A 14231-nucleotide genomic window follows, 5' to 3' on the forward strand; every position below is an offset into this window, starting at 1 on the left:
CTAGCAAACTACATCTCCCACAATCCCAATCGGCCGACCACCTCCGCTCGGGGCGGGGACGGAGGCGGAGCTGGTCGTCCGAGGCCGGGACGAAGCGTCCTGAGGTGCCCTGAATGGGTTCTCCGGGGTAAAGTTCGTTTGACGAAAGATTGTCCGTTTCCCTGGTAAGGTCACCTGTCCCAATCAGGTACGATTCTGCCTTCCGTACCCGCTGAGCCCCTCAGGGTAAAGTGGCAGATGGCCTAGCCTGGCGGAGGCACCAGCTGGAGACCGCGCGCTGCACGGACACCGGGAGTGACGGGCGGGCCGCGCACGCATGCGCAGAGACGCGGCATGGGCGCGGGAGCCGCGGAACCCCTACCCAAGGGCTGCGCAGGTGAGGAGGGGGCGGGGCAGGACCGACCTCCCTTGCCATGATAACCACCTTCGCAGCGGGCTCCCAGACCGTTGGCCCCGATTGTCTAGAAAATAGGGGGTCTTAGGAGCTCCGCTTTAGCGTTTATATATCCCAATTCCAATTAAGCCACTTCCAGTGTTTTTTGGCCATTGTCAGTGTACAAGTCTTCCTCCTCTTCGAGACCATGTTATTGCAATAGCAGCAAACGTGTTGGGAGGCCTCACAGTTCATCGTGGTTTTTCTGGCCTCTGGCAGATGGCTCCTTCCTAGCGAGCTGTGGAGCTTAAAGTCTTTTGGACACTTGATTCTATTCAATCCAGTGTCAGACCAGGTACCTACCTTGTCCATAAGTCGTCTTATGAGAAGACTCCTTGAGATGATGCAGACTCTCGGTGCAGTTTATAATCGGCTGGAGGTATAGACAGTTAAGCAAGCCTCCTTTTTTACAGTGCCCACCCCTAACCATTTTGCTTACACCTTGTTATGGGACTTGGTTAAATTGCTTAACCTTCCGGACCTATGTTTTGTCATTAAACGAAAAGATTGGATTAGATGATCTCTAAGAATTTTCCGCTAGTAAAATATATGTTTAGTGAGGGGTAGAATCCAGATTATATCTATCTGTCTGTCTATCTATCTATCTATATATTTTTTTTTCTTTTTTTTTTTTTTTTGAGACAGAGTCTTGCTCTGTTGCCCAGGCTGGAGTGTAGTGGCACGATCTCGGCTCACTGCAACCTTCACCTCCCGGGTTCAAGCGATTCTCTTGCCTCAGCCTCCCGAGTAGTTGGGACTGCAAGCGCCCAGTTAATTTTTGTATTTTTAGTAGAAACAGGGTTTTGCCATGTTGACCAGGCTGATTTCGAACTCCTGATCTCAGGTGATCCGCCCGCCTCGGCCTCCCAAAGTACTGGGATTACCGGCATGTGCCACCGTGCCTGGCCCCACAATATATTAACACTAAACTTCATCAACTTCCATTTTTCTGCCCACATCAGTGAAATATAGCTATAACAATGCAGCTGGTGCCTGGCACGGTGGCTCACCCCTGTAATCCCAGCACTTTGGGCAGCCGAGGCGGGAGGATCACAAGGTCGGGAGTTCGAGACCAGCTTGACCAACATGGTGAAACCCCGTCTCTACTAAAAATACAAAAATTAGACGGACGTGGTGGTGGGCGCCTGTAATCCCAGCTACTCAGGAGGCTGAGGCAGGAGAATCGCTTGAACTTGGGAGGCGGAGTTTGCAGTGAGCCGTCACACTACTGCACTCTAGCCTGGGCGACAGAGCAAGAGTCCGTCTCAAAAAAAAAAAAAAAAAAAAAATGAATGCAGCCAGGCCGGGTGTGGTGACTCACCCTTGTAATCCCAGCGTTTTGGGAGCCTGAGGCAGGCAGATCACCTTATGTCAGGAATTCGAGGCCAGCCTGGCCAATATGTTGAAACCCCATCTCTACTAAATATACAAAAATTAGCCAGGGGTGGTGTTGCACACCTGTAATCCCAGCTACTCAGGAGCTGAGGCGGAAGAATCGCTTGAACCTGGGAGGCGGAGGTTACAGTGAGCCGAGATCGTGCCGTTGCACTCCAGCCTGGGCAACAGAGTGAGACTCCGTCTCAAAAAAAGAAAAAAAAGAATGTGGCCGGGCACAGTGGCTCACCTCCATAATCCCAGCACTTTGGTAGGCAGAGGCTGGCAGATTGTTTGAGCTCAGGAGTTGGAAACCAGGATGGGCAACATGACGAAACCCCATCCCTACAAAAATACAGAAATTAGCCAGGTGTGGTGGTGCACGCCTGTAGTCCCAGCAACATGAGAGGTAGAGGTGGGAGGATCGCTTCAGCCCAGGAGGTTGATGCTGCAGTGAGCCATGATTGTGCCACTGCACTCCAGCACGGGCAACAGAGCAAGACCCTGTCTCAAAAAAAAAAAAAAAAAAAAAAAAAAACTAGGCGCGATGGCTCATGCCGGTAATCTCTGGGAGGCCAAGCGGGTGGATCACCATGTCAGGATATCCAGAGCAGCCTGGCCAACATGGTGAAAACCCTTCTCTACTAAAAATACAAAAAAATTAGCTGGGCGTGGCTCTGGAGGTGGAGATTGCGCTTGAACCCTGGAGGCGGAGGCACCACTGCACTCCAGCCTGGGAGACAGAGAGACTCTGTCTCAAAAGGAAAAAAAAGGGGGGGAAAAAAGGAAAAGTTGACAGCAGCATTCAAAAGAACTGCCCCTTGTTGTACTTGTAAATTCATGCCGTATCTTATACCTTATTGTTGAAAATAAGAAATTAACTGATAATACAACTTTGTTCAACCTATATTTGTTGTCGTTTTATAGATCATTGCTAGGAAGAACTCTGGGTACAATAATGAATACAACGTACGTGATGATGGCTCAGATCTTAAGATCTCACCTGATAAAGGCTACAGTGATTCCTAATCAAGTGAAAATGCTTCCATATATTGGTATCATTAGAAATAGAATGATGTCAACCCATAAATCCAAAAAGAAGATCAGAGAATATTATAGGCTGCTGAACGTGGAAGAAGGCTGCTCTGCAGATGAAGTCAGGGAATCTTTTCATAAGCTTGCCAAGCAATATCATCCTGACGGTGGCTCTAATACGGCTGATTCTGCAACATTTATAAGGATTGAAAAAGCTTATAGAAAGGTGCTCTCCCATGTGATAGAACAAGCAAATGCGAGTCAGAATAAAGGTGAAGAAGAAGATGATGTAGAAAAATTCAAATATAAAACACCCCAACACCGGCATTATTTAAGTTTTGAAGGTATTGGTTTTGGGACTCCAACTCAACGAGAGAAGCAATATAGGCAATTTAGGGCAGACCGTGCTACTGAACAAGTGATGGAATATCAAAAGCAGAAACTACAAAGCCAGTATTTTCCTGATAGTATAACTGTTAAAAATATAAAACAGAGCAAACAGCAAAAGATAACTCAGGCTATAGAGCGTTTAGTGGAGGACCTCATTCAAGAATCCATGGCAAAAGGAGACTTTGACAATCTCAGTGGGAAAGGAAAACCTCTGAAAAAGTTTTCTGACTGTTCTTACATCGATCCCATGACTCACAACCTGAACCGAATACTGATCGATAACGGATACCAACCAGAATGGATCCTTATGCAAAAGGAAATCAGCGATACTATTGAGCAACTCAGAGAGGCAATTTTAGTGTCTAGGAAAAAACTTGGGAATCCAATGACACCAACTGAACAGAAACAGTGGAAACATGTTTGTGAGCAGTTTCAAGAAAACATCAGAAAATTAAACAAGCGAATTAATGATTTTAATTTAATTGTTCCCATCCTGACCAGGCAAAAAGTCCATTTTGATGCTCAGAAAGAAATTGTCAGAGCCCAGAAAATATATGAGACCTTTATAAAAACAAAAGAAGTCACAGATGGAAACCCAAATAACCTTGATCAAGGAGAAGGAGAGAAAACACCTGAAATCAAGAAAGGTTTTTTAAACTGGATGAATCTGTGGAAATTTATTAAAATACGATCATTTTGATGTTTACTATCATAAATCATTCTTAGTTCCACTGACACTTAACATGGAAAATGAGATTTATTGCTATATTAAGAACTGTGCCATTGTACTTTTCACAAAACTAATCACATACCCAATGATGTGTGAGTGAGACACCGATCAAGTTTGTCCTGAGGATATAGCAAGAAAATAAAATAACCTACTAAAGAAAATAATTTAGTTCATTCCAGTGTTAAAGTGTCAGTCATCTAGTGAAATGAGCTAGGATCAGGTTTCTTAGGAATCATACACGAATTCCAAAAGTTTTAGTGCAGTTTTGAGCTGTAATAACTAACTTAAAAGCAGTCACTGTTGCCATTTTCAAACATAGGTACTTAACAACAGGGAAACCGAAAAATAATGTTATCAAAAGTCACAAAACTTAAGTGTAATGAAATTTAACCAATTAAACCTCCAGATGATTTTTTTAAACATGTTTGCTGGATTTATACCCCTGAGCTTATTAAGGCTCAAAACTGTTCCAAGACTTTTGCGACACTCTCCATATGGGTGGAAATTAGCCTACTGGAATTACTGCACTTTTCTTTTTATGAGGGCCTTCTCTGTGGGTACTGAATGAAAAACATACCAACCATGCAGATTCTACTTTTTCCTGTCTAACTTGATGGTTTATTGGCAGCAGAAATCAGTGAAGCTAGGTGATTTAGCAATTCTAGAAATAAACTCCAGTGTCCACTTTTTTTTTTTTTTGAGATGGAGTTTCACTCTTGTTGCCCAGGCTGGATTGCAATAGTGCAATCTTGGCTCACTGCAACCTCTGCCTCCTGGGTTCAAGTGATTCTCCTACCTCAGCCCCCTAAGTAGCTGAGATCAGAGGTGCCTGCCACCAGCTAATTTTTATATTTTTTTTAGTAGAGATGAGGTTTCACCATTTTGGCCAGGCTGGTCTCGAACTCCTGACCTCAGGTGATCCACCCGCCTTAGCCTCCCAAAGTACCAGGATTACAGGCGTGAGCCACCATGCCAGTACAGTGTCCACTTTTTTTTTTTTGAAATGGAGTTTCACTCTCATTGCCTGGGCTGGAGTGCAATAGCACAATCTCGGCTCACTGCAACCTCCGCCTCCTGGGTTCAAGCGATTCTTCTGCCTCAACCTCCCCAGTAGCTGGGATTATAAGCATGCGCCACCATGCCCAGCTAATTTTGTATTTTTAGTAGTGACGGGCTTTATCCACAGTGTTCACTTTTTAAAAAGTGTGAGTGTATTTCTCACCTTTCAGGAGGTGATAAAAATCCGTGGGCTCAGTGGCAATGTAAAATTTCACTTCTAGCTTCATCTTTTATCAGAGATTGAAATGTTAGATTTCCATAAAATCTACCCTAAACCTCCCTATGTCTTGAATCAGACTTCCCAGTGGCTTTGTAGCCATATGACGATTCTAACTTAATTGCCTCATGGACCAAATTTCCTGTCTTAGTGACCCTTTGATAAACAAAGACGAGATGTCTGAATTTCCTGCATCTGCATCTTTGGCAAATGATGAGGTTAATACTAATGAGATAGTTGTGTCTCATCTGCTTTCAGAAAATCTGACATTTTAGGTTTGGATAATTGCTTTTGTCACACAGAATTGGCAACTAGAAGAATGTGAAGTGTGGTCAAAGAGGCCGGTGTGTTTCCTTCTTTAATCCAGAGTCCTGTGTTACAGAAGTGGTTCAGAAGTGAGGTACTCACCACCTGCATTTTGGAAGCACGTGTTATTTTGTACAATGTGTGATAGTTAAAACAACAAACAAAACTACACCTTCAAAGGGCCGGGCGCGGTGGCTCACACCTGTAATCCCAGCACTTTGGGAGACCCAGGCAGGCATATCATGAGGTCAGGAGATTGAGACCATCCTGGCTAACATGGTGAAACCCCGTCTCTACTAAAAAATACAAAAAACTAGCTGGGCGAGGTGGCAGGTGAGCCACGGGAGGCTGAGGCAGGAGAATGGTGTGAACTCGGGAGGCGGAGCTTGCAGTGAGCTGAGATCCGGCCACTGCACTCCAGCCTGGGCAACAAAGCGAGACTCTGTCTCAACAAAAAAAAAAAAAAAAAGAAATTTTGGGCCTTTAGCTTAGATGCTGCAGCATTAATTGGCATAGTATGTGATTATTTTATTGAATGAGTTGTCATTTGACTTCTACAATGATAGCATCACTATAAATAAAATTGTGAACAGTATGGAATGTTGCTTAATAAGAGCTATAGTTCCAAAAACATTTTAGAAGGCGGTAGTTTTGTGACTTTTGTTAAAAGTGGGAATTAGAGGCCGGGCGCAGTAGCTCATGCCTGTAATCCCAGCAGTTTGGGAGGCCGAGGCGGGCAGATCATGAGGTCAGGAGCTCAAGACCATCCTGGCTAACACAGTGAAACCCATCTCTACTAAAAATACAAAAAAAATTAGCCAGGTGTGGCGGCGTGCACCTGTAGTCCCAGATGCTGGGGAGGCTAGCAGAATGGTGTGAACCCAAGAGGTGGAGCTGGCAGTGAGCCGAGATCGCGCCACTGCACTCCAGCCTGGGTGACACAGCAAGACTCCATCTCAAAAAAAAAAGTAGAAATTAGATGTAAGAGGCTTAACTGCATTACAGCAACGTAGATGAACAAAACCATTTTCATACTGGTCAATGAGAAGGTAAGGTTACCAGAAAATATCAGTACATTTTTAATTTCAGCACAGTGCACTTTATGTTTGTAAATGTTGTCTATGTTAATAAAGTTATTATAATGATTATTCAATGGTCCTTTGTTATAATGGTAATAATATTTTGGGCTAGGCACCTAATTTTTTTTTGTGACAGAGTTTTTCTCTTGTTGCCCAGGCTGGAGTGCAATGGTGCAATCTTGGCTCACCACAACCTCTGCCTCCTGGGTTCAAGAGATTCCCCTGCCTCAGCCTCCCAAGTAGCTGGGATTACAGGCATGCGCCACCACGCCCGGCTAATTTTGTATTTTTAGTAGAGATGGGGTTTCTCCATGTTGGTCAGGCTGGTCTCGAGCTCCTGACCTCAGGTGATCCACCCACCTCAGCCTCCCAAAGTGCTGGAATTACAGGCGTGAGACACCGCACCCAGCCCTAAATGCTAAATGCATTTTTTTTAAAATCTTTTTGATTGGCCAGGCACAGTGGTTCATGCCTGTAATCCCAACATTTTGAGAGACCAAGGCAAGAGGATTGCTTGAGCCCAGGAGTTTGAGACCAGCCCAGGAAACATGGTGAAACTCTGTCTCTACAAAAAAAAAAAAAAAGAAAAAGAAAAAAGCCAGGTGTGGTAGCACATTCCTGTAGTCCTAGCTACCTGGGAGCCTGAGGTGGGAGGATCGCTTGAGCCCAGGAGGCCAAGGCTGTAGTGAGCCCTGATCACACCACTGCACTCCAGCATAGGCAAGAGTAAGACCCTGTCTCAAAAAAAAAACCGAAAAACAAATCTTCCAGGCTGGAGTACAGTGGCGCGATATTGGCTCACTGCAACTTCCTGCGTCCCTCGGGTTCAAGTGATTCTCCTGCCTCAGCTTCCTGAGTAGCTGGGACTATACAGGTGCCTGCCACCACACCCAGCCAATTTTTTATTTTTAGTGGCGACAGTTTCACCATGTTGGCCAGGGTGGTCTCGAACTCCTGACGTCGTGATCCGCCCTTGTCGTCCTCCCAAAGTGTTGGGATTACAGGCGTGAGCCACTGCGCCCAGCTCAGGTAATGTTTTTACAGCAGTGTGAAAATGGACTAATATAGTACCCCAATGTAAGAGTTTTGAGGAGACATAATCACTCAGACCATAACACCCATGGTAACGCTGATCCTCCAGTTCCATGAGCCACAGAATCCTCCTCATTATTTAAGCCAGTTTGAGATTTTTTTTCTGTTACTTATAACTGAAAGAGACCAACTGACAAATGTATCCACTGTCTTCAGGGTCTAGATGTGGAAAGAAGTGTTTCCTCTTCTGCTGGAGTCAAATTATCTTCCAGGCCTTAGTTTTTTGTTTTCCATCTAAAGATCAACCTTTTCTCCTAAATGACTGACACTGAGTAGCCATCCTTTCAGGAGAGAGTCCATTTCAGACCCACAGGAAGTATGACCTTAGTCTTAAGACATCTTTATCAAAATACAACCGTTCTAATAGCTGCCTAAGACTTATTCAGATGAAGTCTTTTTGCTTTATAACCACATAAGCATATGGAGAAAGAGAATATTTTGGGAAGTACCTGTTTATGCAACATGTTTTAGCCTTTCAGATAATTCCCATGGTACACATTTGGCTTGTACACTCAAAAGATGGAAGTGAATACCACTCTATCAGAAGTTCATGAAGCAGCCCTGAGAGAGAACAAACTAGAACCCATGGGGCATAGCGTGAAGGACAGCCTGAATTGTTCCTTTCTCTTAATAGACTTGTACCAACTGGACTGCATTTTCTGTCCAGTTTTAGGTGAAGTAGATCTTTCAGAACCTGTCCTGGCCCAAACCTGAAAATGGTCCTGAAGTCACAATGTCTCCAGAATCTAGGAGAGCCTCTCTGAAGTGCTTAGGTAACAGGAATTTAACAAAACATATGCTTCAGTAGCTACATGGTGGAACTGAAGCAGAATATTGTGTTTTTTTGTTTGTTTTTGTTTTTTTTGAGACAGAGTCTCACTCTGTCACCCAGGCTGGAGTGCAGTGGTGTGATCTCGGCTCACTGCAACCTCTGACTCCTGGGTTCAAGCAATTCTCCTGCCTCAGCCTCCTGAGTAGCTGGGATTAGAGGTGAGTGCCACCACACCTGGCTAATTTTTGTATTTTTAGTAGAGACGGGGTTTCACCATGTTGGCCAGGCTGGTCTTGAACGCCTGACCTTGTGATCTGCCCCCTCGGCCTCCCAAAGTGCTGGGATTACAGGCTTGAGCCACCACGCCGGGCCATGTGTGGTATATTTTAAAGGCTGATTTACAATTCTACTAAAGACTTGACAGTGAAATGTTGACATCAGCAACTTAATTCCAATATCTTTCTTCTTTTTTTTTTTTTTTGAGACAGAGTCTCACTCTGTTGCCCAGGCTGCCTAATAAACCAGTCTGCCCTTTGGGATGTCTCCCCCACCCACCCCCGCAAATAAGTGATGAGATTTGGAAACTTCTAATTGTCCCCTAATATCTAGTTTTCCTTCCTTAGTACTGAAACCCCATTTTCCAGGCTTCTTCGCAATTTGGTGTAGTCAAGTGACTATTTTAGTAGCAGAATGAAAACAAAAATGGTACATGCAACCCCCGCCCCTTTCAAAAGGTTCTTAAAGAGAGGAGAGTGTTCCCTTCTGTATCCTCTCTTCTGGTGGAACGCCAGCATTGTGACATATTTCAAAAGTAACTTATTCAGCACATATTTATTGAACACCTAGATCCTAGCCCATGTATAAGAGCTATAGGAGAACATTATCCAGGATGGCGTTTTTGGTGATAATTCCATGATGCAAAACCTTTAACTTCATTATACCTCAAGTAAAATGCTTTTTAGATTTCCATTGATAATTACTTGGCTGGGCACAGTGGCTCACGCTTGTAACCCCAGCATTTTGGGAGGCGAAGGAGGGTGGATCACCTGAAGTCAGGAGTTCGAGATCAGCCTGGTGAAATCCCGTCTCTACTAAAAATACAAAAATTAGCCAAGCATGGTGGCGTGCACCTGTAATCCCAGTTACTGGGAAGGCGGAAGTGGAAGGATCGATTGAACGTGGGAGATAAGAGGGTGCAGTGAGCCAAGATCACACCACTACACTCCAGCCTGGACAACACAGCAAGACCCTGTCTCAAAACAAACAAACAAAGCACCCGAAAAACAAAGGTCAACTTTTCCCCAAACAACTAAATGGTTATACGCATTTCTGTAGGAAATTCAGACGGGGCTTCCAAAGGCTGTTAAAGTTATGTTGAAAATCCAAGAGGCTGAAAGATACCTGACTATAAGAAAAACAAACAAACAAACAAAAAGATATCTGACTATAAGAAAGACAAAAAAAAAAAAAAAAAAAAGACAAAAATCTGCGTGAATAGACGGGAAAGCGCCGAACAAAATCAGAAGACTAGTTGTATTGTGAGGATCACCTCGGGTAACCAGAAGTCGCTGAGTAGCCCTGGTTGACTAACTTCAACTTTCTGGGGCTCAATTTCTGAATTGAGGGGATTAGAAAAAGGCATCTCTAAAGACCCTCCGTTCCCTTCGAGAACCCTCCCGAAGCACCTTCCCTACTCTGGGCAGCTCGCAGACAAGGCTGATCGGCCATAGGCGAAGGGAGACCCTGGTCCCCCGAGTCTCGAGTTCCGTCCGCACGTGATCTCACGGTACTACACTTCAAGTCTGCGTGCAGAAACGCAGCAGTGGGAACCCGGCGGCGGTCGCCCACCCGCAGGGGATAGGAGACGCCTGTCTTACTCTGTCCCCAACCGTAGGTAGTTGGGTCTGGACCCCGGCTCCGGGAGCCCAGCAGAGCAGCGGTCCCCACCCCACGGCTGGGAGCTCGCCCTGCCCCCGGCCGGCCACTTGCTGCACGCGGATTGGTCGCTGAGCAGCGCCCGGCGTCCAGCTGCGCCCAGCCAACGCCCTCTCCCCGCCCCCTCGCGTCCCGCCCCGCCCCCCGCCGGCCACTTGCTGCGCTCCGATTGGTCGCTGCAGTGCGCACGGCGCCTCGCCCCGCCTCAGGGGCGCCCTAGCCTCGCGCCGGCCTACAGCTCCCGGCTCCCGGGGCTGAGGTGGAGCCGGTGGACGCCGGCCGGGCTGTGGCGCAGCAGTGTCCTTTCTGCGCGCGCGCCTGAAGTCGGCGTGAGCGTTTGAGGAAGCTGGGTGAGTCCTGTCTGCGGGTCTCCGGCGCCAGGCAACCCTAGGGGGTTCGCGCCCGCCGCCCGCGCGTAAGGAGGCGCCCTAGTCGGGCCCGACCCGGCCTTCGGGGGGCTGTGGCGCCGCCCAGCCAGGTTTTCCCTGTGCTCGGCGCCGGCCTGCAGACTCGGGCCCGCGGAACCCCCGCCGCCCCTTCTTGCCCCTGCCCGCTTCCCTTCGGGCCGGCCGTGACCGTGGCGCCGCGGCGACCCGCAAGCAGCCCGGAGAGGCCTCCCTGCCGCTCTGTCGCGCCGTCAGGTTGCGTTCCTGGGGAGGGCTGGAGAGGTTCCATCTCGTGCCTTTCACCTTCTCGGGCGGCGGGCAAGGAGGCGACGGTTTTCGGGACGCCCTGCTGCGGCCGCAACGCCCTCCCAGGGCCGGAGCGAGGGGCCTGGGGGAGCTCTAGCCCTTCTTCGCCCCTCTCGTTTGCCCCGAACCATTGCTAGGAAGCTGCCCGTGTTTTCTGCACTTTTCTGATTTCATACTTAACCAGAGTCAAGTACAGAGGCGGGAAGGGAAAGGGAAGGGGAACAACATTCTTTCGAGAATTGTAAGCCTTGGGCCCCGTTAAATAAGTAGCAGCAGAGCATTGTCACTGGAGCAGTGGTAGTCGCGGGTAGGACCGTTTCGGTTGTAGGCCGATAAGCTGGTTAAAGGTACTTAAAACAGTACGTTAGAAGGTGCTGAAATTCTAAAATAAATATGTAACCTTTCAAAACCAAAGCAGTGAGACGGCCTGGGCTAGGCTGCTCCCCGCTGCGCGTGCCTGGGTCGGGGGGTGCGGAGGGGCAGGGAGTGGAGGCCTCTGATGGGACGGGATGGGAGGGAAGTGGCATCTGCATCGTCGCGCTCCAAGACCAGACTTTCTCTTTTCGGAGGATCCCACCTCCCCTCTCAGACTCTTCATCCTACCTGCACTGTGGATCCCTTGACACTTCCAGAGGCTCTGAACTCTCAGGCCGGTCACACTTTTTCATCATTTTGTCTCTTCTCGTCTTTTAAACCTGCATGCATTTCAAACGTAGAGCAAACATTAAACATTTTTTTTTAAACTGAGGATAGTGGTGCAAGACTTCTTTCTTGAAAGGCAAACCGAAAGTTACCTTGAATATTGATCGCGCTGGAAAAGCAGGTTTAATCAGACTGAGGTGGGGACGTAAATTTCTTCTTCCAGAGACACAGCCTCCCCACTCGCCACCCCAATCCCTCCTCTCTGTCAACTAGGGTTATGGCGGCTTTACACTGGCTAGTCTTTTCTGAATTCTGAATTCACTTCTGGGGGCCAAGGTAAAGAATTTATCTTATTTTATCCTCATTTTCCTTTTTTTTTTTTTTTTTTTTTTTTTTTTGGAGACAGGGTCTCACTCGTTGACCAGGCTGCAAGTACTGTTGCTGTCGCCTAGGCTGGAGTGCAGTGGCGCGATCTTTGCTCACTGCAACCCATGCCTCTAGGGTTAAAGGGATTTTACAGTCTCAGCCTCCCGACTAGCTGGGATCACAGGCGCCTGCCCCCATGTCCGGCTAATTTTTATACTCTTAGAAGGGAGGGAGTTTCACCATGTTGGCCAGGCTGGTCTTGAACTCCTGACCTCAAGTGATCTGCTCGCCTCGGTCTCTCCACATGCTGGGATTACAGGCGTGGGCACCACGCCTGGCCTTTTAAAGTTTATTATTATTTGTTTATTTTTTGAGACGGAGTCTCACTCTGTCGCCCAGGCTGGAGTGCAGTGGCGCAGTCTCGGCTCACTGCAAGCTCCGCCTCCTGGGTTCACGCCATTCTCCTGCCTCAGCCTCCCAAGTAGCTGGGACTACAGGCACCAACCACCACGTCAGGCTAATTTTTTGTATTTTTAGTAGATACGAGGTTTCACCGTGTTAGCCAGGATGGTCTCGATCTCCTGACCTCATGATCCACCCGCCTCGGCCTCCCAAAGTGCTGGGATTACAGGCGTAAGTCACCGTGCCCAGCCTAAAGTTTGTTTTTAACTTATTTATATGTATATATTTTTTTGAGGCAGAGTTTAGCTCGTCACCCAGGCTGGAGTGCAGTGGCACAATCGTGGCTCACTGCAACCTCCGCCTCCCAGGTTGAAACGTTTCTCCCGTCTCAGCCTCCCAAGTAGCTGGGATTACAGACGCCCCCCACCATGCCCAGCTAATTTTTGTATTTTTAGTAGAGGCTTGAACTCCTGATCTCAGGTGGTCTACCTGCCTCGGCTTCCCAAAGTGCTGGAATTACAGGCGTGAGCCACCGTACCTAGTCCATTTTCCTTTTTAAATGGTTAAAGTAACATTCAGGTTGTTTAAAACATTTAAACATGACAGAAGAATATCAAGTAAAATTCAGCGCAGAGGTATGTCAAGTTAGGATTCCTTGTTTCTTCACTTTTCACTCTTTACATCCTCAATTCAATTCCCTAGGAGGATATTATACTATAATATTGCTCGGCAGCTGATGATAATATAAGGACACATTTCCTTCTTAAGCATGTAGAGACCTAACTCATTTCCCTGCAACCCCACCCCTCACTTTGGAGACCGGGTCTGACTGTGTTGCCCCGGGTAGAGTGCATGGTTCCCTCACTGCTCACTGCAGCCTTGGGGCTCAAACGATTCTCCCACCTCAGCCTCCCGAGTAGCTGAGACTATAGGTGAGTGCCACCACGCCTGATTTTTGTAATTTTTGTAGAGATGGGTTCCTCATGTTGCCCAGGCTGGTCTTCAATTCCTGAGCTCAAGCTATCCACCTGCCTCAGCCTCTCAGAGTGCTGGGATTACAGGTGTGAGCCATCCTGCCCAGCCAACCTGCCTCATTCTCAAAATGTAGTGGGGTATACTGTTGTTTGGATGTACCCTAATATACATTTTTTGGTTCCTTATTGATGGGCATTTTGGCTGTTTCTGGGTTTTAGCCATTAAAAGCCCTGCTTTTATGAAAATCTTTTTGTCATTGTAGGGTATGTTTCAGGTAGATAATATAAACAGATGATTGTACTTTGATATAATTTTATTTCACAAGGAATCTTTTTATAACTTAAAGTTTTTTTTTTTTTTTTTGAGACGGAGTCTTGCTCTGTCGCCCAGGCTGGAGTGCAGTGGCGCGATCTCTGCTCACTGCAAGCTCCGCCTTCCCGGTTCACGCTATTCTCCTGCCTCAGCCTCCCGAGTACCTGGGACTACAGGCGCCTGCCACCACGCCCAGATAATTTTTTGTATTTTTGGTAGAGATGGGGTTTCACCATGTTAGCCAGGATGGTCTTGATCTCCTGACCTCGTGATCCACCTACTCCAGCCTCCCAAAGTGGTGGGATTATAGGCATGAGCCACCACGCCTGACATTATAACTTAAAGATTTTATAATTTAAAAGCAGTAGCTAAATCTATTGGAATTAAATGCATTTCTAATATCCGTATATTTTATTTATT

At 47.0% G+C, this 14231-nt stretch overlaps 2 protein-coding genes across 6 annotated transcripts in view; both read left to right on the forward strand.

The window, feature by feature from the left end:
- The first annotated feature begins 52 nt into the window (after window positions 1-52).
- DNAJC28 (DnaJ heat shock protein family (Hsp40) member C28) lies at window positions 53-6017 on the forward strand. Of its 3 annotated transcripts, none has more exons than XM_050785992.1 (2): window positions 53-728; window positions 2735-6017. In XM_050785992.1, the coding sequence occupies exon 2, from the start codon at window positions 2766-2768 to the stop codon at window positions 3930-3932; it is 1167 nt and encodes a 388-aa protein (XP_050641949.1). In that variant the 5' UTR covers window positions 53-728; window positions 2735-2765; the 3' UTR covers window positions 3933-6017. The 3 variants fall into 3 exon arrangements, with proteins under 3 accessions (XP_050641949.1, XP_050641947.1, XP_050641948.1); XM_050785990.1 differs by having other exon boundaries at window positions 53-376; XM_050785991.1 differs by having other exon boundaries at window positions 720-812.
- Window positions 6018-10598: 4581 nt separating this feature from the next.
- TMEM50B (transmembrane protein 50B) overlaps window positions 10599-14231 on the forward strand; it is a 33592-nt gene continuing 29959 nt past the window's right edge. For 2 of the 3 annotated variants that reach the window (XM_050786006.1, XM_050786004.1), the window contains exon 1: window positions 10626-10772. The gene's annotated coding sequence lies outside the window, so the exon portion shown is untranslated. Of the gene's footprint in view, window positions 10773-14231 lie in introns of all 3 variants that reach the window. The other variant, XM_050786003.1, reaches the window with a different exon arrangement.

This window comes from Macaca thibetana, chromosome 3 (genome assembly GCF_024542745.1).
Source record: "Macaca thibetana thibetana isolate TM-01 chromosome 3, ASM2454274v1, whole genome shotgun sequence".
Lineage (NCBI taxonomy): Eukaryota > Metazoa > Chordata > Mammalia > Primates > Cercopithecidae > Macaca > Macaca thibetana.

Coding starts and splice junctions, on each gene's coding strand:
- DNAJC28 (XM_050785992.1), top strand. CDS start 2,766: ATGAATACAACGTACGTGATGATGGCTCAGATCTTAAGATCTCACCTG.